Raw genomic sequence first — 23,485 nt, 5'->3', positions numbered from 1 at the left:
ACAGCAGAATTGTTTTTTATTAGTGGTATGTATGAAAGATTGAACAACCTTCATCATTTATTAATCTCTAATCTCCTTTATGTTTATATCTCTTTCATAATAATAATAAATACCTGAGGGACCTGTAGATTCCACAAGAAATTCATGCTGGTATATAAATGAACCAATTCCTTTAAAAAATTCAACTACTGATCAACTACTTATTAATAAGTGAAAAAGAAAACGAATTAAAGAAAGAAAGAAAGAAAGAAAGAAAGGAGAGATAAAAAGGCAAAAATAAGGAGAAAGAAAGAAAGAAAGAAAGAAAGAAAGAAAGAAATGAGATAGAGATTAAAGGCAAAGAAGAAAAAGCAGAGAGAAAGAAAGAAAGAAAGAAAGAGATAGATCAAAGGCAAAAAAAGAAAAAAGAGAAAGAAAAAGTTAACGAAAGAAAGAAAGAAAGAGATAAAAAGGCAAAAATAAGGAGAAAGAAAGAAAGAAAGAAATGAGATAGAGATTAAAGGCAAAGAAGAAAAAGCAGAGAGAAAGAAAGAAAGAAAGAAAGAGATAGATCAAAGGCAAAAAAAAGAAAAAAGAGAAAGAAAGAAAGAAAGAGATAAAAAGGCAAAAATAAGGAGAAAGAAAGAAAGAAAGAAAGAAAGAAAAGTTAATGAAATAAGAACTTAATGAGAAATTAATATTTATTTGGAGGAAATACTACATGAAGCTTTATAGCATTACAGAGTTGAAATGCTTAGAAATCACAAATAAATCACAAATAAATGTGCCTATATGCTTTTTAGTGTGTGTGTGTGTAATATGTGTGTAAATCTATCTATCTATCTATCTATCTATCTATCTATCTATCTATCTATCTATCTATCTATCTATCTATCTATCTATCTATCTATCTACAGTTTCTGAGTTTCTAAAACTATTTATCAAAGAACAATTCTGAAGAAGTGTGTGGTTTATATAAAACTTCCAAATAAATCTTTAAGACACAGACAGTATAATAGGTCAGAATTAGCCCTGTCCTGATATACCATCATCATACCAGAAGGAGTCAGTATTACAAATGATATCAGATCAGAATGCCTTTTATGGCTAGATAATATCCAGTTTGCCTAGATAGATCTGAAGTTTAAATTAAATTATTTTCTGTATATGTTTTTTTTTTTTTGCAACATCATAATCTGTAATCAATAACCAATAACACCACCACAGGCACAACCCACTGTATGCACCATGCACTGGACTTTATCATATCACTGTATTACCTTCTATAATATGTTAATAACTTATAGCATGCCACAATATGTCTCCCACTATGCCACTTTATGACAGCACACATTGTTTACATCATTTTCTTTAGCACTAGAATTGCTCTGTACACTGATCAGGCGTAATATTATATCACCTGCCTAATATTGTGTTGGTCCCCCTCCTTTTGCTGCCAAAACAGCCCTGACCCATCGAGGCATGGACTCCACTACATCCCTAAAGGTGTGCTGTGGTATCTGGCACCAAGATGTTAGCAGCAGATCCTTTAAGTCTAGTAAGTTACAGAACTTAAAGGACACTTTTGATAGAGACTGACCACTACAGACCGGGAACACCTCCCCAAGAGCTGCAGTTTTGGAGATGCTCTGATCCAGTGGTCTAGCCATCACAATTTACCCCTTCGTCAAACTCGCTCAAATCCTTACACTTGTCCATTTTTCCTGCTTCTAACACATCAACTTTCTGTCTAATATATCCCACCCACTAACAGGTGCCATGATGAGGAGATCATCAGTCTTATTCACTTCACCTGTCACTGGTCATAATGTTATGGCTGATCGGTGTATGTAGATGTTTAAAGAACTCTTAATGCACATGACAATAAACCTGAAGCTTGAAACATGCACCGAACTTCACGTTAAGATGAGAGGACACTTCAGAAACATTTCTCTGCAACAAAGCCACTGAATGCATTAAATATAATGTAATTTGCATTGTATTTTATTGAGTATACAAAGCTGTATTTCTGTATACATAAGGATTAATAATTTGGGTGAGAATTACAGTATGACTAATATTCATATAGTAGAAACCCTAAAGAATTAGAAATTAGTCTACTGTAAATTATATGAAATGTTGGTATGCGTTGTTTTCTTTTTCTGGAAATTGTAACTGTACAGAAATTGTGTATGGATCTGAAATGTGCTCTCACACACACACACCACAGATATATACATATATACAGTTGTACTCAAAGGTTTGCATACCCTGAAAGAAATTGTTAAACATTGCCATTTATATTGAAAATATGACTGATAATGCAAAAGATTTTTTTCTTATTTAAGGATCCTATTGGTCATGTGAAGTTAGTAGTTGTTTGTTTTAAAACCTAATGATAAGTGAAATCACCCAAACAACCCTGATCAAAAGTTTCCATCTCCTTGAATGTTTGGGCCACATACATATAAACACACAGGTTAACACACAGAGGTTTAAATGGCTATTAAAGGGAAGGTTCCACACCTGTGACTCATTGTAATTGGAATTATTGTCTGTGCGTAAATTGTCTTAATGAGGTGTGTCACACCCGGGCGCCCCCGCCCTGTGCAGGACTCAAACCCGGACCTCCGTGGTGGTACGTGCGCCGGCACGACATGGAGACAGACCCAGTCGTGGGATTCAAAAAGCACTGCTTTATTCTCGTAGACAGACAGAGATGGGGAAGACTAACCTGATCACGTAGACTTACACGGCACTAACTAAACTGAAACAAACAAAACCTTCAACATAAACTAAGACATGACTTTAACCAGAATATAGTACATAAAACACTGAACAATAAACAATGACCAACGAAGACAGGTACTCAAGGATCCCTATTTATAGGTTAGATGGGGAACAGGTGATGGAGAAGAATGGGAAAGGCGTGGCACAAAATTCACACTAAGAAAGAAGCAGGCTTCCAAGGTTCACCTGCCAGCGCCCTCTCCGGGCCTGGCATGGAACTGTCCAGCTGTTCCTGACAACGTGATGCACTGACTTGGCTGGATACTGCACCATGGGGAAGATAAAAAGACTGCCAATTGATCTGCGTAATAAGGTAGTTGAATTTTCTAAAGCAGGAAAAGGATCTAAAAAGATATCCCAACGCTTGAAAATGCCAGTCAGTACTGTTTAACGTCTGATAAAGGGGTGGGAAAATAAGAGTTTCTGTTGATACTAAGCTGCGGTCCGGTAGACCAAGAAAGATTTCACCCACTACTGCCAGAAGAATAGTTCAGGACGCAAAGAAAGACCCACAAACAACTTCGAGAGAAATACAGGCTGCTCTGGAAAAAGTGGTGGTGGTGTTTCAAAGAGCACAATAAGGAGGTACTTCAACACAAATGACCTGCACGGTCGAGTTGCCAGGAGAAGCCGTTACTGCACCCATGCCGCAAAAAGGCCCGCTTTCAGTACAGACAATCAGTGGCAGACAATCTGCATTCTACGGCACGAAAGCTGCGCATGGGACGCTCTCGGATGTTCCAACATGACAATGATCCAAAGCACAAGGCCAAGTTGACCCTCCATTGGCTACAGCAAAACAAAAAAAAAAAGAAAAAGATGCAGGTTCTGGAGTGACCATCACAGACCTCAATATCATTCAGCCACTTTGGGGAGATCTCAAGCGTGTAGTTTGTGCAAGACAACCAAAAAATGTACAGGAACTGGACGCAGTTTGCCAAGAAGAGTGGTCAGCTATATCACCTGAGAGAATTAAGGAGCTCATGCACAATTATTACAAAAGACTGCATGCCATCATTGATGCTAAAGGGGGCAATACACCATATTAAGAACTAAAGGTATGCAAACTTTTGAACAGGGATTATTTTTATTGTCATGTTTCGTATGCCATTCTGTTATGCCTTACATATGAACTGGAGTCCTACAAAAAATAAAATTGTAAATAATATATAAATATATAAATAAATGTAATACAATTAATTTTTTTAAGCACAGCTATATATTTATATATACACACACATATCACATATATACATACATACACACACATATATTTTGGTGATGCTCTGATCCAGTGGTCTAGCCATCACAATTTGGTCGCTCAAATCCTTACACTTGCCCATTTTTCCTGCTTCTAACACATCAACTTTGAGGACAAAATATTCACTTGCTGCCTAATATATCCCACCTACTAACAGGTGCCATGATGAGGAGATCATCAGTCTTATTCACTTCACCTCTCACCGCTCATAATGTTATGGCTGATCAGTGTATGTGTGTGTATATATACACACAACTCTGGAAAAAAAATGAGAGACCACTGCCCAATCTCCAGATGTGAACCCTATTGAAAACCTCTGGAATGTCATCAAGAGGAAGATGGATGGTCACAAACCATCAAGCAAAGCTGAGTTGTTTGCTTTTTTACAAAAAGAGGGGTATAAAGTTCCCCAACAGCAATGTGAAAGACTGGTGGAGATCATGGAGCCAAAACGCATGCAGATCAGGGTTATTCCACCAAATACTGATTTCTTAATGTTATTTAGCCAAAGCATTAACACAATTTGTTTACAAATTATTTACATTTTGTCTTATTTGAGTTATTAAAGCTCTGCAAATACTGCATGATCTTGGGTTATTTTGATTTGTTGTCATTTCCTTTAAATATACACTCTAAATAACAATAGTTATAATTGGAATTTAGGAGAAATATTGTCAGCAGTTCACAAAAAATGAAACAAAACTGTTCATCTCACCATGAACCTGGAAGAAAAAAACATAAGAAACTAATTATTTTGCAGTAGTCTCTTATTTTTTATATATATATATATATATCTGATCCAGTGGTCTATCCATCACAATTTGGCCCTTGGTCAAACTCGCTCAAATCCTTACACTTGTCCATTTTTCCTGCTTCTAACACATCAACTTTGAGGATGATCACTTGCTGTCTAATATATCCCACCCACTAACAGGTGCCATGATGAGGAGATCATCAGTCTTATTCACTTCACCTGTCAGTGCTCATAATGTTTTGGCTGATCGCTGTATGTGTGTGTTTGTGTATGTATGTGGATCTCCTGTAAGCTGTTATCCGGAATGGATTTTAAACTATTATATAGAAATAATATACTATACACTAATAATAATATACTGTATATATTATTACTATAAAATATTCAAACAAGCATACAAATAATAAATAAATAAATTACATGTTAAAAAAAACAAACAAACAAAAAAACACTTTTTTAGAGATATAAAACTAAAAGCAAAAAAAAGTCTGCTACAATTGTTTTGTTGAAATGATCAGTACTAAAAAATTACTAGGGTGTCAAAGCTTATCTGTGAAGAGACCGGTGTGGGTGCCATGTGTTCCATGTGTTTAATCAGCTGATCTTGACCTTCAGTAGACTCTGGTGCGACTTCTGCTCGGGCGGAATGAAAGCCTGCACTCACGTCGGCCCTTAGCAGATAAGGTTTGACGTAACTCCCTTGGAAGTTTTAAAACTAAATGTAATGCCGACAACGCCCTCATGTGGACATAAAAGATATTTAAAAGATTTTCTTGATGTAAGTCAACCACTCCAGTAGCTTGGACCGTAATTGATACAATTAACTTAAACTGAACTGAACACGATTCAGTGTGTGTTTGGATCATTTAAACAAAAAATCCACATGCTCATATATGAATATGAGACTCAGGTGAGATAGACGTTCTTGCGCAGCGTGTGTCGGAGGTTGATGTGATACGCTGACCCTGGTTGGCTGTGGTTATGAGTGTACACCGCTTTATTCACTGCCATGTGAAGGTCCACCAGATGAATCCTCCTGCAACAGAACAGACGTAATATCAGTTTGGAATACTGTTTCAGTTATACTGTTCTACTATTATTATTCCATCCAACCATCAATCCATCTATCCCAGAGGACTTGGGGAACAACCCATGCTGAACCATTATGAGGCACAACTACACCCATTCACACACTAAGAAAATTTAGAGATGCTAATAATCAGCCTATGACACATGTCTCTGGACTGGGGAGGAAACCCCAAAAACTCCACACACACACACACACACACACACACAGTGCAGAGGTGGAGGCAGGATGTAACGTTAATGTTTCTTGATCAATAACCTATAACAGTTGGAGACGACTGTATTTCATAGAAACTGCTGCAAGAAAAATCCCTGCTTCATATATAGAGGCGTGGTTTTTGCGTTTATAATCTAAACCCAGTCGTATAAAAATGTGCTGCGATTTCACTACGAAAAAAAACATATAATAGCTGACATGGCGAAGGTTTCTGTTAAAAAAGGAAGATGTTTCTTTATCATTTATAGAGATCAGACATCAGTGTCAGCACTTGATAAGTGTGTTATCTGTTCTTTGGGGTTATTTTTTTTTTCTGCTTGTTAGTAACACAAGAGATTTTTTTGTCTAATTAACATTTGCAAGAGGCTGGTTAGTGGGTGCAACTGGTTACAGGCTGCTGTAAACTAAATGATACCAGGAACTCTCTTGTTAATGTTAAAAAACATTTGAAGATGTTCAGTGTTTAACGCTTAGCAAATCGCTGTGGCGTTAAAAGGAATTAAACACTACAGGATGCACTGCAGCTAGACAATAATCAATTTTAGGTGAGTAACTGCGCTGCACTGCGGTCGATTATTTCGATTATTTCCAGTCCAGAGTGACTTGTAACAATCCCACTCTGAGAAAGGGGAGTGCGGAGTTTATGAACACTGGAAAACAATCTAGAAAGCAAATGAGAAGCAAAGTACAATGAAACAGGCAGAGGTCGAAAAAGGCGGTCAGCGTGGCAGACAAATCCAGACCAGTAACTGGAAGCGAAAAACACAAAGAGGTAATAACTAGATACCAAAGACTTGGTATGCAGTGGAACTGATGATACTTTGCGACGCTGTGGGTGTGTGTGGTTTAACTGTCCTATAAACAGGAAGTTAGTGGACAGGTAGTGAATCTGTACTGGGTGAGGGACGTTCTCTGGTAAGAGGAAGGGTGGTGTACAGGCTGTTCTGTTAGTTTTGTCCTTATTAAGTAAGAGTCAAATATCCCACCAAAGAACCTTTCATTTTTGCTTGATGATTTGAATCCATCCATATTGTTACAGAAAGAAATTAAACATTTTTATAAGCATTCTGTTAAAAACTCTTGATCCACTGTTTTTTATTTCAATTAACAAACACATGAAACAGTAATCTCCTCATACAGACTTTCATTACTCTGCTATTTGTGCTTTCAGTCACCCGTTACGGATGTATTTACACGGTTCATATCCTCCCTTCTGTTGAGCCTTCATACACTACTGTATCTGTACACAATCTGTCTTAATATATCCCTCCACTATAACCTCAGCTACTGAAAAGAATTTCCTGTTGTCATGGAGTTTCATTTTATTTAATTTCATATTCTATCTGTTGAAACCTGGGATTTCCCTAACATTTTCCCCAGCCATGTTTTATGGCTCAGGGTTTCGTTCTGTTTTTAGGTTTCTACATTTGACTGTAATTTTTTCTCCCTCAATATTTACACCCTGCCTGGTGTACTGACTACAAATCCAATACCTAATAAACAACACTGAGTATGCACTTGCATATCGGTCCTTACTTCTGTATCTGCAATGCAGTAATATATTAACAACTTCTGACCAGATTTTTACTTTGGGTTTGATTGTGAAAATCGGACAAATCTGCTGCCAGAATTTTGATTAGAAATCTTGGTTCCCAATTAGGGCAAAATGAACGAGTCCAGAGACCATGAGTGTGAATCCTGACAATTCAGGGAGTCCAAGAGTATAAACTAGGCCTTGCTCTGGGCAGGAGATGGAGGACGGATATACTGTACTCTCTCTTCTACTGGTTAACTGGCTGAGATCATGTATATGGATGAGGTGAGAGAGTGTGAATAGCATGAATGAAAAGATTTCATTGTCTGGCTTCATGTGTTTCCGAGAAATTGGCCAGGATAAAATTCCAAAAAAGAAAGAAAAGGGGAAAAAAAATTGGTATCTTCGCAAATAACGAACACAAGAACATGCCCGTCAAATGAGAGCTCATAATATCAGAAACAACAAAACATGAAGTAAAATCATGGTATTGTGATTTTCTCAGCTTAAGGTATATATATATTCCTTTACAAATAACACTACCACTCATTCACATGCATTCACTTTAAAGCCTTGTTAAAATTAGAAGACTAAATCTTAGTTCAACTTTTAAAATGCATTTTTAAAGAGAAGTCACACGCTTACCTCTTCTGTCCGTCGACTAAGGCCTCATGCAGGGACTGTAAATAAACCGAGTGATGATTGTTGTCCTCAAGCTGTGTCTCATTGGTCCAGCAGTGACTCCAGAAGATGTCTGCGTCCTCCGGCACGTCCTCCCCCCTGAAGCGATGCTGAAAAGGGCTGTCCGTCTCCAGCTCTCCGTCCTCGTAACCTGTGTAGTCTGATGATTCGGAGGTTTCATAGCTTTGGATAAAGAAGAGTTTGGGTTTTCCTGTCAGGCCCCGGCAGGAGTCAGGCATGAAGCATTGCCGGATGGTGTTCAGGCTTAGACCCTGGCTGTACGAGTCGGTGCCAAGCAGCTGGGACGAGCGGGAACGGCTGATGATGCAGCAGATGAAGGCGTCCATGCTGGAATGCTCGGACTGTTTGGAGATGTGTTCCAGACAGGAGTGGATTTCTCTGTTGTCTAGTAGCTTGTGATGGATCACACGGAAGTGAAGTTTGGAAAATAACTGCTCAAGATGGGCTGTAGAGAGAGAATTTAGGAAGCTTCAGCAGCTGCTTATAATCCGGGAATATGTATATGATGATTTTACAAAAATCATGATTCCTCACCTCCTTCGGTGCCAACACAGTCTATGATCAGACATATTCCGCGAGGATTGCTCTGTATCCGGTACACATCCTCCTGCCACATCTGAGCAAACATAGAAGGGTGGAGTGAGACAAATGTGTCTCTAAGCTGCTGTACTTATACATAGCTATAGATTGGCAACCAGTTTAGCAAACTGCATCAGATTCAGCTCACCTTGACTGGAACAACACCCCCACCCCAACACTCTCTTTTAATGGTTAAGTTCCTTCCTAAAACCTGTGCTAAGATTCTTAGTAGTTCCTACTCAGCGAGGCATGAGGTCACTTTTCAGAACATTCCACCTGACTGTCCCTCAATCCAGACAGCTGGCACTTCGAGATCCATCTTCAAAAATGGCTAAAGACTGACCTCTTCTAGTGATGGGAAGTGCGGATCATTTTACTGACTCGGATCTTTGAACCTCGTTCAGCAAAATGAACTAATCTTTTTTTCGAGCCATTTTGTTCATTTCAGCTGAATATAATTACAGTGTTACGTGTTAATAGCCAATTACCTCGACACACCTACTTGTGTTCATTGTTGTTCATAAATGTTCATTGCCCGTGTCTTTTGAAAATTTTATGATAATTCCTAAATATTATACAACATTACATTAGTATTACTGACTGTTAGATACCGACCCAGGAAGTGGTCACGTGATGAACGAACGAATGACTCGGGAGATGAACTAATCATTTCTGTTTCCGCCACAGACTTTGAGGCTGTCACGCGATGAACAGATGACTCGGGAGATGAACTAATCGTGTTTCCTGTAAAGAACCTATAGGATGTTGCGCATGTGCGGTCAATACAAAATGAACGAATCGCTCTCTGAGACCACTCGTCGTTCCCGAGTCATATTAAGGATTCATTTAAAATAAACAGATTGTTCATGAACATCATATCACTAACCTCTTCTTCCAGGAACAATTAATAAACAAATCCGTCACTTGTCCCCACTCACGAAAATACCCAACCAACTAACTATACACTAGCTCTTATACCTCTACTCAGTACGGAGCACTCAGTTAAAAATCTCATAAAGAAGCTTGTATTGTCCTCTACTGGATACACTAAATTGCCAAAAGTTTTGGGACACCCCTCCAAATCATTGAATTCAGGTGCTGTTTTTGCTTGGCCCCTTGGTTCCAGTGAAAGGAAATCTTAATGCTTCAGCATACCAAGACATTTTGGACAATTTCATGCGCCCAACTTCCCCAACTCACTCATCCCTGTTTTTATGGACCTTGCTAACTGTTCCCACAAAGTTGGGAGCATGAAATTGTCCAAAATGTCTTGGTATGAAGCTGAAGCATTAAGAGTTCCTTTCACTGGAACTAAGAAGCCGAGCCCAACCCCTGAAAAACAACACCTGAATTCAATGATTTGGAGTGGTGTCCCAAAACTTTTGGCAATATAGTGTATATTGCTCGTATTTTCTCATTTGTAAGTTACTTCAGATAAAAGCGTCTGCTAAATAAATAAATTAATAAATGTAAATATCTGAATCCTTTTCTCTATTCATTTATACATATTCCTTGGTTACATATTTCCTTTTTTTTTTTTTTAGAGTATTTAGGTAATTTATATAATTTAATAAATAAATAAATAAAGCTACAATATCAAGTCTTTATTACCTCTGTGGGTCTCCATGGTGGGACACGCGATGGTGTAGCGTTAGCTGGAAAACAAAATGATCAAATATTCAATCTGAAAGAATTTTCCAAAGTACAAAATCATTTATTAGTTGATGTATTTAGCTAATATGTTTTTTTAATCCTTTTTTAAAAATTCTATTTTAAACATGAGAAATGTGTTATTTAAAAAATATATTAATAAAGGATAAATATAATAAATGTATAAAATGCATGAAGTACTTTATATAATAAAGTATTGTGTATGCTTTCTAAAAAATATATTCAAATATATTATATATTATATATATATATATATATATATATATATATATAATATTTTATACACAATACTGCATAGAAGTTTAAATTGAGCTATTTTTTTATTTTAACAAATTATTACTGCAATTAAGATGCATTTAATAAATTATTTATAAGAATCCAACCATTCAAAATCATTGAAATTTGACTGCGGCATTTTTGATGCATAAAACGTGATGATTCTTGACTAAACTCACTGCAGGGTGTGGTGTGCATCATGACGTTGCAAGGTGTGATGGGAACTGCAGCTGAAGTGTGAGGTTGAGCAACAGAAGGTGGAAAGGGTGCTGAGATGTTGTATGTTGGTTTGCAGTTCTGAGTCTAGGGGGAAAAAAGGTTTAATAATTAGATTTAGGTTTATAATATTTCAGCATAATACTAAGATACAGTCGATAATAAAATCATATAAAGGTTCTGGGGGGTAATATAAGATTGGGGGAAATGTTTTACTCACCGATGCAGCTCTACGCTGAGGCTGACGCTCGTCTCTTGGCTTTACTGCAGCAGGGCTTTGTGTTCCGGCTGCAATAACAATAACAATTTCTTTTTTACAAACATGAATATTAGCTCGATGGATGATAATAAATCAGCTTGCCGCTGAGGAAGTGCATCAGCTACTAATCAGCTGCTACTTTCAGTTCCTTTCTAAATAATTCGCATGGAACAGACAGGGAACGTAAAGTTATGAATAGACTCTGTGATGCAAGAGGATGTGAGCAGAGACTAATGGAGAAATAACCCATTTTTTCCATTGCATCAAAGAGAAGCAAAACTAGTGAATGAAACCCTTTAAATCCCTTCCAGATTTAGCCTGAATGAATCTGTACTCTGTCTCCAATTAGCAGTCTAATGCCAGAAAAATCTCCCAACATGGAAGTAAATCTAAATCTTAAACTAAATAAAAGTAGAAACTAGAAAATGTAATGAAATGAAATTGTGCTTCGTGTGCAGTGTTGGTTATTATCAAGAATTGGGAATATTTTCATATGTGTGACTGAATGTTTACAGTAAGTTGCTGACCTAAACATAGTGAAGCTTGCTTTTTATGTTTTTCTATTGCTTACTGATTATCCCATAAGATGGGGGAAATGGTAGGAAGATAGCCAAATGAATCAGGTTGACCGTATATGGATATGGAAGTGTATTCAAATTCCTGCTCAAAGCGATCTGATTCATTATTTTGGAATTCATTACACATAAAGTGGAGTCTGCTAGGATTGTGCAGTGAAATGTAATATGACTTCTTTTCATCACTTATCTGATTGCTGTGGATGAATGCTACCTGATTACACCCTATTATAAAGTCTTGTTTATTTTCCCTAAAATCCATTCATTCACTCTGACAGATATATAAATAGAAAAACACGATTATTTGTCTTAAACAAATAAAAAACCATGAATGCCTTGAAATATTTTGCCATTTCCAAGAAGCAAAGGAAGTAGGTGTGTACTTGTGCATTCCTGAAGAAGAAAAAAAGAACATGAACTTAGTCCTGATGGCCTACTCAAACTGAAACTAAACTAACTGCCAAGAAGCTGTTGAGTAAATATATACATAAGGGTTCAAACTTCAACATAAGAGTTGGAGTGTTAATATGTGTGAGAAGAGTCTGAGAACGCTATTCATCTGACGGCAGGTGAAACGTTAGAGCGGGAGGAATCCCGATCTGACGTGACTCTGACTCTGGATTGTTCGCCGATGACAATTTTCCAGAAACTGCTATGAAATGATACGGATCGAAAAAAAAAACCTACAAACATCCAGTGAGTGGCATTTCTGCGGGCGGAAACGTCTTGCTCATGAAAGACATTAAAGGAGAATGGCAGACAGGTTTGGGCTGAAAGGCAACTCAGATAATCACTCAAACTTACACGTACAATCGTGATGAGCGGAAGAGCATTTCAGTTAGTGCAGTGTGTCAGACCTTGAGGTGAACGGGGCTGTAATAACAGGATACAGGGCATGGGATAACCCAAACTGAACAGTTACCATGTAGATCAGAAGTGTCCAATCTTATCCAGAAAGGGCCGGTGTGGGTGCAGGTTTTCATTCCAACCAAGCAGAAGCTACACCCGATTCCAACTGGCTAATCAGCTGATCTTGGCTTTCAGTAGACTCAGGTGTGGCTTCTGCCCAGTTAGAATGAAAACCTGCACCCACACCGGCCCTTTGCGGATAAGATTGGACACCCCTGATGTGATGTAGATGAACTTAAGGTGAAGATTTTATGGGTGTTTCTATTAAAGTGGCTAATGGGTGTATACTTGCTATGCTGTTTTTCTAACACTACAGACCACTAACCTATCACATTACTAGACACTATATCTTAGTAAATGATCAACAATACTATTAACTCTACTCTACACTACACTATACTACTCTACTGTACTCTACACTATTCTATACAACTTTATACTACTATACACTACTCTATTTTACTCTAACATACTCCATACTATACTATTCAACTCTACAATACTCTATACTATACTACTCTACACTACTCTATACTATACTATTTTACTCTATACTACTCTACTGTATGCTATACTATTCTATACTGCTTTACACTACTATACTTTACACTACTCTATACTATACTATTCTACTCTAGACTACTCTGCTGTACTCTACAACACTCTATACTATTCCACTTTACTCTACAATACTCTATACTATACTACTTTACTCTGTACTACTCTACTGTACTCAACAATACTATATACTATACTATTCTACTCTATACTACTCTACTATACTCTATACTATTCCACTTTACTCTTTACTACTCTACTGTATGCTACAATATTCTATACTACTTTACTCTATGCTACTCTACTGTATGCTACAATACTCTGTACTTTACTACTTTACTCTGTACTACTCTACAGTACTCTCCAAAACTCTATACTTTACTACTTTACTCTGTACTACTCTACTGTACTCTACAGTACTCTATAATATACTACTTTATTCTAGACTACTCTACTGTACTCAACAATACTCTATACTATACTACTTTACTCTAGACTACTCTACTGTAGGCTACAATACTCTATACTACTTTACATTACTGTAGAATACCCTACTGTACTCTACAATACTCTATACTATACTATTCTACTTTGCACTATACTACTCTACTGTACTCAACAATACTCTATACTATACGACCTTACTCTTTACTACTCTACTGTACTCTACAATACTCTATACTATATTACTCTACATTACTTTAGTATGCTCTACACTATTCTATACTATACTACTTTATACTACTATACTTTACACTACTCTATACTTCACTGCTCTGCATTACTGTTGAATACCCTACTATACTCTACAATACGCTATACTATTCTACTGTACTCTACAATACTCTATACTATACTGTGATCTACATTATATTCTACTTTACTCCATAGTACTCTACACTATTCTATATTATTCTACTCTAGGCTACGCTACTGTACTTAATAATACTCTACTATTCTACTCTAGACCAATTTACTGTACTTTACAATACTCTATACTATTCTACTCTATACTACACTACTGTACTTTACAATACTCTACTATTCTACTCTACACCAATCTACTGTACTTTACAATACTCTATACTATTCTACTCTAGATTATTCTACTGTACTTTACAATACTCTATACTATTCTACTCTATACTACACTACTGTACTTTACAATACTCTACTGTTCTACTCTACACCAATCTACTGTACTTTACAATACTCTATACTATTCTACTCTAGATTATTCTACTGTACTTTACAATACTCTATACTATTCTACTTTATGTTCTACTTTACTCCATACTACTTTTCTTTACTCAACACTATTGTATACTATACTATTCTACTTTACTCTACGCAACACCACTCTACTCTTCCACACACTATACAATACCACACACCACTAATCAATCACATTATAAGACACCATGTATTACTATTGTTATTTTATCAACCATACAATTATGCAAAATACACAGTAATAGCAGCAACCGGACAGTAAAAGTAAGAGTGAAATTCTTATAGCGTCACTTGGAATGACCAACATGTACAACTAGTATCTGTGAGGTATGCAAAAATGTTTCCACAGAAACTTCTGTCATGCATTTTTGTACGAAAACTGGAATGAGGAACAGAACAAAAAAGGGGAAGTGAGTATGCTCAGTTCAGTACAGGTGTTAGTTTTTTCCCCTCATGTAATGAATTTATTTACAGACTGTGTGGGAAACGGTTGACACTGATGCCATGAAGTAATACTTTGGAATGTCCCACCTTTGCTTTGGTACTGGCTGAGCCTCTTGGCCAGATCGACACGGCGGATAGCTTTCAGGTATTTTTCCATTACGTCCATCCTGGTGCTGGAGATCTGATCTAACTTCTCTAGTTCCACAACCACATCCAGGAAGCACTACAGAGAAGGTCATGTTATCAAAGTCGTCATTAGTATTGTCACAAGAGCGGCATCTTAAATGGTAATAGTATACTGTGCTCTTATGTACTTTATACTAAATACTATTGTACAATATGTCCTTGAGACAAATTATCAAGCGGTACCTCATGCCTTTAAATAATTTACACAAACAGATTCATTGCAAATCTAAGTCCTAATCCTTTCTGTTGCTCACCAAATTTCCACTTGGGGATTAATAAAGTTTCTGTACTCTATCTACTCTATACTACTCTTCACTACAATACACTACATTATTCTATTCAATAGTATACATTTTTGTAAGGTATTTAACTGAAGCCCTTCATAGAGCTCAAATTTCATGTACCCAATCTGGTCAAGTTAAAGAAGTGACCATTGTTCAAAAAACTTGTTTAAAACAAGTTGACATGGCAACCAGAATGCCTAAGCAGATCATCCTTTAAAAGAGACTTGTGAAAATCCACTACTAGAAGAATCACATGATCTTGTCTCCCAACAAGTTACATCACTCCAGGAGATGTCAATCAATCAATCAATCAATCAATCAATCAATCAATCAATCAATCAATCAGGACTTACTCAGCTACCACAATTAAAGTGTTTTAAAGATTGTGTTTTTACTGGTTTTTTTCCCCATTAGTTCTGCTTTAAGCCAGTTCTAAAACCTAAAAGCATTTGCCAATAAGAAAATCAGGTCAGATTGACATTAAACAAGAACATGGCCTTCGGTGGAATTTTAGAAATATTTCCAAACAAGGTTATATCATAAAGCCGGTACTTCTTTTTTTATTGTTTTTTAGATTTTGTATGTCATCAGACTTCCTGAGAAGCAATAAACTTCCCCCAGCGCAGACTTACTTTGAGGTCTGACACAGATAGAGTTCAACTTCTATTTATTCTTTACCTCTAACTTTTGCACTTTCTCTTTGGGCAGGATTCCTCTGAGCAGGAAAACTAACGACTGCAAATCTTCCGATCCGACGTCCTCGCTCAAATCAGCCATTAGTACCCTTAAAGATGGACAAGAAAGTGTCTGATAAACCTGCTTGAACATTGTTGGAGCATTGTCTCGTTTGCATCAATTATTTGTTGTTAAACACATTATTTGAGCTGTGAGATTCTATTCTCTGTGAACAGATTAATTTTAGCACATTTCTCATTTCAAATGTGTAGAGAATTAAAGATCTGTATACCTGTAATCTGAGAGAGCATGCCCGTTTTTCAAACGCTGCTCCGCCTCGCTCTTACTGATGCCCAGCACCTCAGAGAGTAAATCATACCGCCTCATCCTGAGCATCAGCTCTATCAGAAAGGGCTGAGCTGTATGCATTTGGTCCATGCATGACCGCAGCATTTCCTTGATGTTGGTGGCGCATCGCTCACTGTAATGCTCTCGGCACAGGTATCGCAAACGTTTACACTCCTCTGGACTGAGCTCCTCCACTATGCGGTTGATGGTGTGTAAGTGCTGCGTTGACATCCTTCTGAAATACAGAGTAAAGCAAATCTACAGTCTGTCCACTGGATCACACTAAGAGAAATCGGTACACTTGTCCAATATTCACTTTGCTCCAAATCCAGTGTAGGAACGCAAGCTGTTCAGGTTTCCGTTCTCCAACTCCAGTGTAACAAGAAAGAAGAAGTTTCAGAAAAACTTTGAAGTTGGAAATCTGAGGATCAGCTGAGGAAGTCAGAATTGAAACTAGCTTTGTTCATGTTAGCTTGTGTGGTCAGTACTTCATAATCAGTAGTGTGTTAATCAGCTTTTAGCTACAATTTGTGAAAGTTTAGTTACATAAAATTCCTTGCTTACAAAAGTCCGGATTACCAGCTGACATGACTGAAAGTCAAAAGTCAAAATCCTTAAACATTAATGACAGATCATGCCAAAAATAATAATAAAAAAAAATCCACCTACAGTATTTGAAGGGTTTTGTTTTCCACTGAAATGCTTCATATTAAAAGCTACAGATGTGGGAGGGGGGGGTTGGTTTTGGTTTTGCTTCAGAATTTTTGAGTGCTTAGGCTGCTGGGTGATGTAAAGGGATTTACAGAGTCAGATGAGACATCCTTTAAACAGTAACTAAATTGTACACTATTTGTATGTCTTAATCTATCTATCTATCTATCTATCTATCTATCTATCTATCTATCTATCTATCTATCTATCTATCTATCTATCTATCTATCCATCCATCCATCCACCCGCCCATCTATCTATCTATCTATCTATCTATCTATCTATCTATCTATCTATCTATCTATCTATCCACCCGCCCATCTATCTATCTATCTATCCATCCATCCATCCATCCATCCATCCATCCATCCATCCATCCATCTATCTATCTAGATTTTAAAAATCTACATAAGAAATAGGTAAAAGTGAACTGAGAAATTATTGTGTCATTATTTTACTGGGGAAAAAAATAGGATGTAATTGGATAAAGCTGACCCTGATCTCTCTAACTTGGATATTATATTTTTAAAAAAATACAATAAATCTGATGTAGTATAATATAGTTTATAATTAGATCTACAACAATTTATATTCGGACAGGAACCGATTCCCTAATCAAGTGCACTTTCCTTTAATAAAACACTTATTTACGATCTACTTGTTAATAAATGCAAAGATTTCAGTATCCAGTAGTCAGAATAAATTTTTTTTAAAAATGTTGGGCTAAAGACAAAATGCCTTGTTTTCACCCAAACAGGGACAATTTTGGAATTTAGAGACAACTTATGAAAAGTATAAGGTTTAAGCTGTCACTCAGAGCTTAACGTCAATTTCAACAGATTTACCTTCTCAACTTTAATTCAGTAGAGCAGCTAAATGACCTAGTGTGACTTTAATGCACTACTACCTGCTTCAAGTCAAATTCACTGGAAAAATCACAGCCATTGCTGTGATGTGCGGAAACAGAGAAGTAACCAAAACATCCACCCATTCCTGCAAAATACCACCATTTCCCCTCTAGTTCAGGAAAAGCATAGTTTGTCTAGTTTGTCAGCATATCTTTTTCAATAAGCTAAATGAAAAAAGAAGAAAAAAAAAACCCAGCCTAGGGGCAGGTTGAGATATCAAACCCACGCATCCCAGAAATCCCCTCTGGAAAGATTACAACAGCACCACACACACATATGAAAAGTTTAGTGTGTCTTTTTTTCAGAAGACTACTCGGAAGAGCAAGATAAACAACAATAAATATGCTAAACTAGTACGACTACTACTGCACTTAATACGCTAATCTTCCTAGACGTCTTTCTACGCCTTGTACCTTTTTACTAAAGTCTTATTTTGAAGGATTTTTACTTCACCTGGTTATGAATGGAAATGTTGTACTGACTTGTACTGAACGATTTAGACCTCGAATAGTTCACAGCAAAAATTACACCACAACAACTGGTCCATAATTGCATCACACTGTACTCGTTATCCATTTCTATCCATCCATCTATCAATTTTCTGTAGCGCTTATCCTATACAGGCTCCCTGGGAACCTGGAGTCTATCCCAGACACGGCGAACAAGACTGGAGACACTGTGGGCGAGGTTCCAGCCCATCACAGATCATAATTACATACAATATAGCCACTCCTACTTGTCATATCGTTAGACTGTGGTCAGACACCTGAGAGCCCCTGTAGAAACCCCCTGAAAAAACACACAGTGGGCGGGAGTCAAAATTTTTAACTACACAAATTATAAGTAAAATCCCGTCCACCCTTTCATCTCCTCCCTTTAATGTAATGAGACAAAAATGCTGATTGGCATGTTACAGTCAGGCGTAATGGGAGTAGTTAAAGATTTAGCTCTGATTGTTCTGAAGCCCAGACACTGGACACTCCTCTAACAAAAACATTTCTGCACAGAACTCTTCATCTGCACAATTCTACACACTTTAATCCGAACACTTTGCCAACAAGTCGTTACTATAGAAACAATTGAAATTTAGGAAATATATCTATAGCAACATTACTATAAACCTGTCAATGGTCCTTCTGGAGAATTCAGTCATGATTAAAGGGTTAATGTGTCTCAGAATCAAACACTACAACACATAGGCTCTAGACTTCAAGATCCTGCGTATGACAAGCGTCTAGAAGATGGATGGATGGATAAGTCACGCTCTGATTACATTTTTCATAAGATACTGATATGAAAGCTGAGCATCTGCAAAAACCTGATACCGATCACAGATACCGACAGTCCTCTGAAATTATGTGAAACATGAAAAGCATGTAAAGCCGTCTTCTGTGTTTAAGCACTGTGTATGCAATACATCGAAAACATGATATCATGATACCCGAAGACATGCCTACAGTACAAGTTTCACATCACGATATACTGTACTGTATAGTACTGAATAATCCACATCAAGGGTAATTTTTTGTAATGTTTACAAAATAACATTAAGAATTCTGTAGACATAAATACAACCGTAAAACTGATCTGCATCTGGTCCAAGTCTGATTGTTGGTAATACCCCAGAGCCGCCAGTAAAGACACCATTTATGATACCAATAATCATATATCAAAAGGCAGTGTCGAGTCAAATAGAGAAGCTGAAAGCCACCCTGGTTTCACTTTACTCTGCATGTTAATATATGTATGGATTTATCAGAGGAGCTCACATATGAATTTCAATGTCCGGTTTTCCAATTAAAAGGCTTAAAATCTGGCTTCTTTAGCTCGAACCGAGTGATTTTTCGATCGGATTGAAAGAGGTGGAAGAGATCTAAAATCGTTTGGTGAATGGGAACGAATTAATAGTGCGAACACTTGAATCTGACTATTTTGCACACATGCATAGCGCAGTGAAGTAAACACGATGACAGATGCACGGCACTTGCGCTGAGGTTTTCTTGCAAATATTTGCACATTTGCAGCAGACTGCAATGTTTAAGGTACATATACAAACAGAACTTCCCGGCATCTGCAAACAGATGCATTCGTATTGATGAAAACAGGCACACACAAACATTGCCAAAAGTTTTGGGACACCCCTCCAAATCTTTGAATTGGGGTGTTGCTTGTCAGCGGTTGGGCTCGGCCCCTTAGTTCCAGTGAAAGGAACTCTTAATGCTTCAGCTTCATACCAAGACATTTTGGACAATTTCATGCTCCCAACTTTGTTTGTTGCGCACCAGTGCACAAAGCAAGGTCTATAAAAACAGGGATGAGCGGGGAACTTCAAAGAGTCCTGACCTCAACCCGACAGAACACCTTTGGGATGAATTACAGCAGAGACTGTGAGCCAGACCTTCTCGTCTTCTTCTTTATTCCCATAAACACACTCCTAAACCTTGTGGAAAGCCTTCCCAGACGACTTGAAGCTGTTATAGCTGCAAAGCGGCACGCCAACATCATATTGCATGTGTGCTGTACAGAATGATGCAGCAGGACGCATTATGACATCACAAGTCCCCGGTCTAATCCTGAACTCGGGTTGTTGCTTCACAACATTTACACGGGTTCACTTCGGGTTTTCCAGTTTCCTCACAGTTAGTGGTCACGCTCTAGCTCCATACTGACCGGAACAAAGCACTTCAGTGATGAAGAGTGAACAGATGAGTGGGCTAAGCATTTCTCTCTATGCATCATGTCACCCGTAATCTCTAACTCTGGGCTTGTGGATCAATTTAAAGCTGCTTTGCGATTAGTGCCATTGTTAAAAGCGGTATAGAAATCACGTATAACTGAATAGAAAATAATAATAATAATTAAAAAAAAAGCACCCGTAATTCCATTTGAGGGCGTATGGGACGATACAGTACAACTAACAAGACAAACACATCATTCAATCATCACTTTAAAAACGAAGCCCTTTTGTTGTCCTTGTCCTTCTGTGTGGCTTGTTGAGGAAGTTTCAGGAATATTTAAAGTAAACGTGCTACAAATCGAGTTTTTCTACAGACAAGCATGTATTTACGCCTTTTTAAGCATTTCAGACCTGATTAAAAGCTAGTCTGTAATTGCTTTCCTTTTATTTATTTATTATTATTATTATTTATATAATAAATGCGACATTCTGAAGCCTGCGCCACACGCAGGAAACATAAACAAGCCTCTACCAGCAAGCTTTCAAGGAAATAAATGCTTATTACCATGCAACATTATTATTATTATTATTATTGTTAACGATCATTTTTAATAATCTTATTTAACCCATAGATGCATATGTCTTACCTTTAGGCGCTTTGCGAGTGAAATGGAAACCATGTACGGAAAGAGAAAGAAGTTGTGAGGTAAAGAAGCTCCGCCCCCGCCCCCCCCGTCTCACTCTCTCTCTCACTCTCCCTCTCTCTCTCTCTCTCTCTCTCTCTCTCTCTCTAGGGGAATAATATTACGTCTCTGTTCTTTCCTTTCCATTCTTCCAATCATTACTTTGTTAAAATACATATTAATAGATCAGCATCAGCAACAAGCCAAGCATCAGCTTTAGTAATTAGCTATTAATTATGTGAATGAATAATTTTCCAAAAATGACTCACTTCAACACAACACTCTCTTTTTCCTTCTAAGCATTTACTAAGTAATCTTAGTTTGATATTCAGATATTAGACAGACATTCAGAAGGGCTAGTTTAGGGACCGTCGACAAATTTCGGTACGACTGAAATGTCGTACTTGTTACTTAACTGACTACGTGCCCCAGTTATTGTAATTTCTTCTTAAATGTATATATGGCATGCGGCATTACAAACAGATTTTGTTTATTTATAAATAAGAATTGAATTAATAGATCATTAATTAACCGATGTTAATTATGTATCATGTGAATTAATTTGTTATTATTAGTTTCTTTTTTAATAAAAAAAAAAAAAAAACAAAACTCCTCCTTCAGTAGCTTTTAGGTCAAGTGACCCTGTGATCCAAAACTAGTACCAAAATAATCTATTTAGACACCTCCACAGGGTACACCTCTTTGTATCCCAAAAAAATGTCTTCTTTTATTTTTTATTTTTATTTTAAAAAAAAACAACAACACCACCACCACTATTTCTATAATAGCTTCTAGGTCATGTGACCCTGTGACCCAGAACTAGTACCAAAATAATCCATACAAGGTACACCTCTTGTTATCCCAAAATATGTCTTCACTGATTTTTATTTATATTTTTTTATTTTAAAAAATAAAAGAAGACATTTTTTTGGGATACAAAGAGGTGTGCCTTGTGGAGGTGTCCAAGTAGATCATTTTAGTACTAGTTTTGGGTCACATGGTCTAGAAGGTATAGTGATTTTTTTTATTTAAAAATAAAAATTACCAGTTACTTCACATGATGCATAATTAATACTAAATAACAAAAGCTGTATGCAATGATGCATGGCATATGTTTATTTAAGAAGAAATTAGAATAACTGGGGCATGTAGCCAGTTAATACCACATTTCATTCGTACAGAAATTTGTCGACGGTCCCTAAAATGCCGAATGTCTGTCTAATGTCCGAATATCAAACTAACTTCACCGCGGTTAATCTAACTTTTACCTTTATCCTAAATAAAATAAACACCAGAAACAAAAGAAACAGAACCCTGGATCCGTGTAATTATGCAGGATGTTCATGATTACTAAGTTTTGTTTTGTTTTGAGCCAGTGGGAAACACGGGGAAATACCTGTTATTGACAAGAAAGCAAGGCAAAGAAAAAGCGGTGTTGATATTTACAGTCATTCATTCGTCTCCATGTCAACAAAAACAGCAATAAAAAAAATTCCCCAATCAGTAGCTGTCGACCACTGGAGAGTCTTCAGTTCAATCATTTCGGTGATTCGGTTTTATTTGGATAGCATTTAGACATACACCGATCAAGCATAACATTATGACCACCTTGTAAACACCCCCTCCTTTTTTTGCCGCTAAAACAGTCCTGACCCATCGAGGCATGGACTGAAGGTGTGCTGTGGTATCCGGTACCAAGATTTTAGCAGCAGATCCTGTAAGATTCCTTAAGCCCAAGCCAGCTTCTTCCACTGGTCCATGGTCACGTGCACAGGGGTCAGCATGGGCACCCTTGACTGGTCTGTGGCTATGCAGACTCATACACAACAAACTGTGATGCACTGTGTATTCTGACACCTTTCTATCAGAACCAGCATTAACTTCTTCAGCAATTTCAGCAACAGTAGCTCGTCTGTTGGATCGGATCACACACGGCTCCCCATGTGCATCAATGAGCCTTGACCGCCCAT

General features: G+C 37.3%; 1 protein-coding gene across 1 annotated transcript; it reads right to left on the bottom strand.

Moving 5' to 3' along the window:
- Positions 1-928: 928 nt before the first annotated feature.
- LOC131354939 (CASP8 and FADD-like apoptosis regulator) lies at positions 929-21,566 on the bottom strand. Its single transcript, XM_058393071.1, has 10 exons — positions 21,480-21,566; positions 16,481-16,771; positions 16,192-16,297; positions 15,131-15,266; positions 11,286-11,353; positions 11,029-11,152; positions 10,514-10,557; positions 8,858-8,939; positions 8,267-8,768; positions 929-5,820 (listed from the first exon to the last, which is right to left on the bottom strand). Exons 2-10 carry the CDS (start codon positions 16,765-16,767, stop codon positions 5,691-5,693), a joined length of 1,479 nt encoding a protein of 492 aa, XP_058249054.1. The 5' UTR covers positions 16,768-16,771; positions 21,480-21,566; the 3' UTR covers positions 929-5,690.
- Between the last annotated feature and the right edge of the window lie 1,919 nt (positions 21,567-23,485).

This window comes from Hemibagrus wyckioides, linkage group LG06, assembly GCF_019097595.1.
Source record: "Hemibagrus wyckioides isolate EC202008001 linkage group LG06, SWU_Hwy_1.0, whole genome shotgun sequence".
Classification (NCBI taxonomy): domain Eukaryota; kingdom Metazoa; phylum Chordata; class Actinopteri; order Siluriformes; family Bagridae; genus Hemibagrus; species Hemibagrus wyckioides.
The sequence above is the reverse complement of the archived record's forward strand: the minus strand, read 5'-3'. Positions and strand labels throughout refer to the sequence as shown.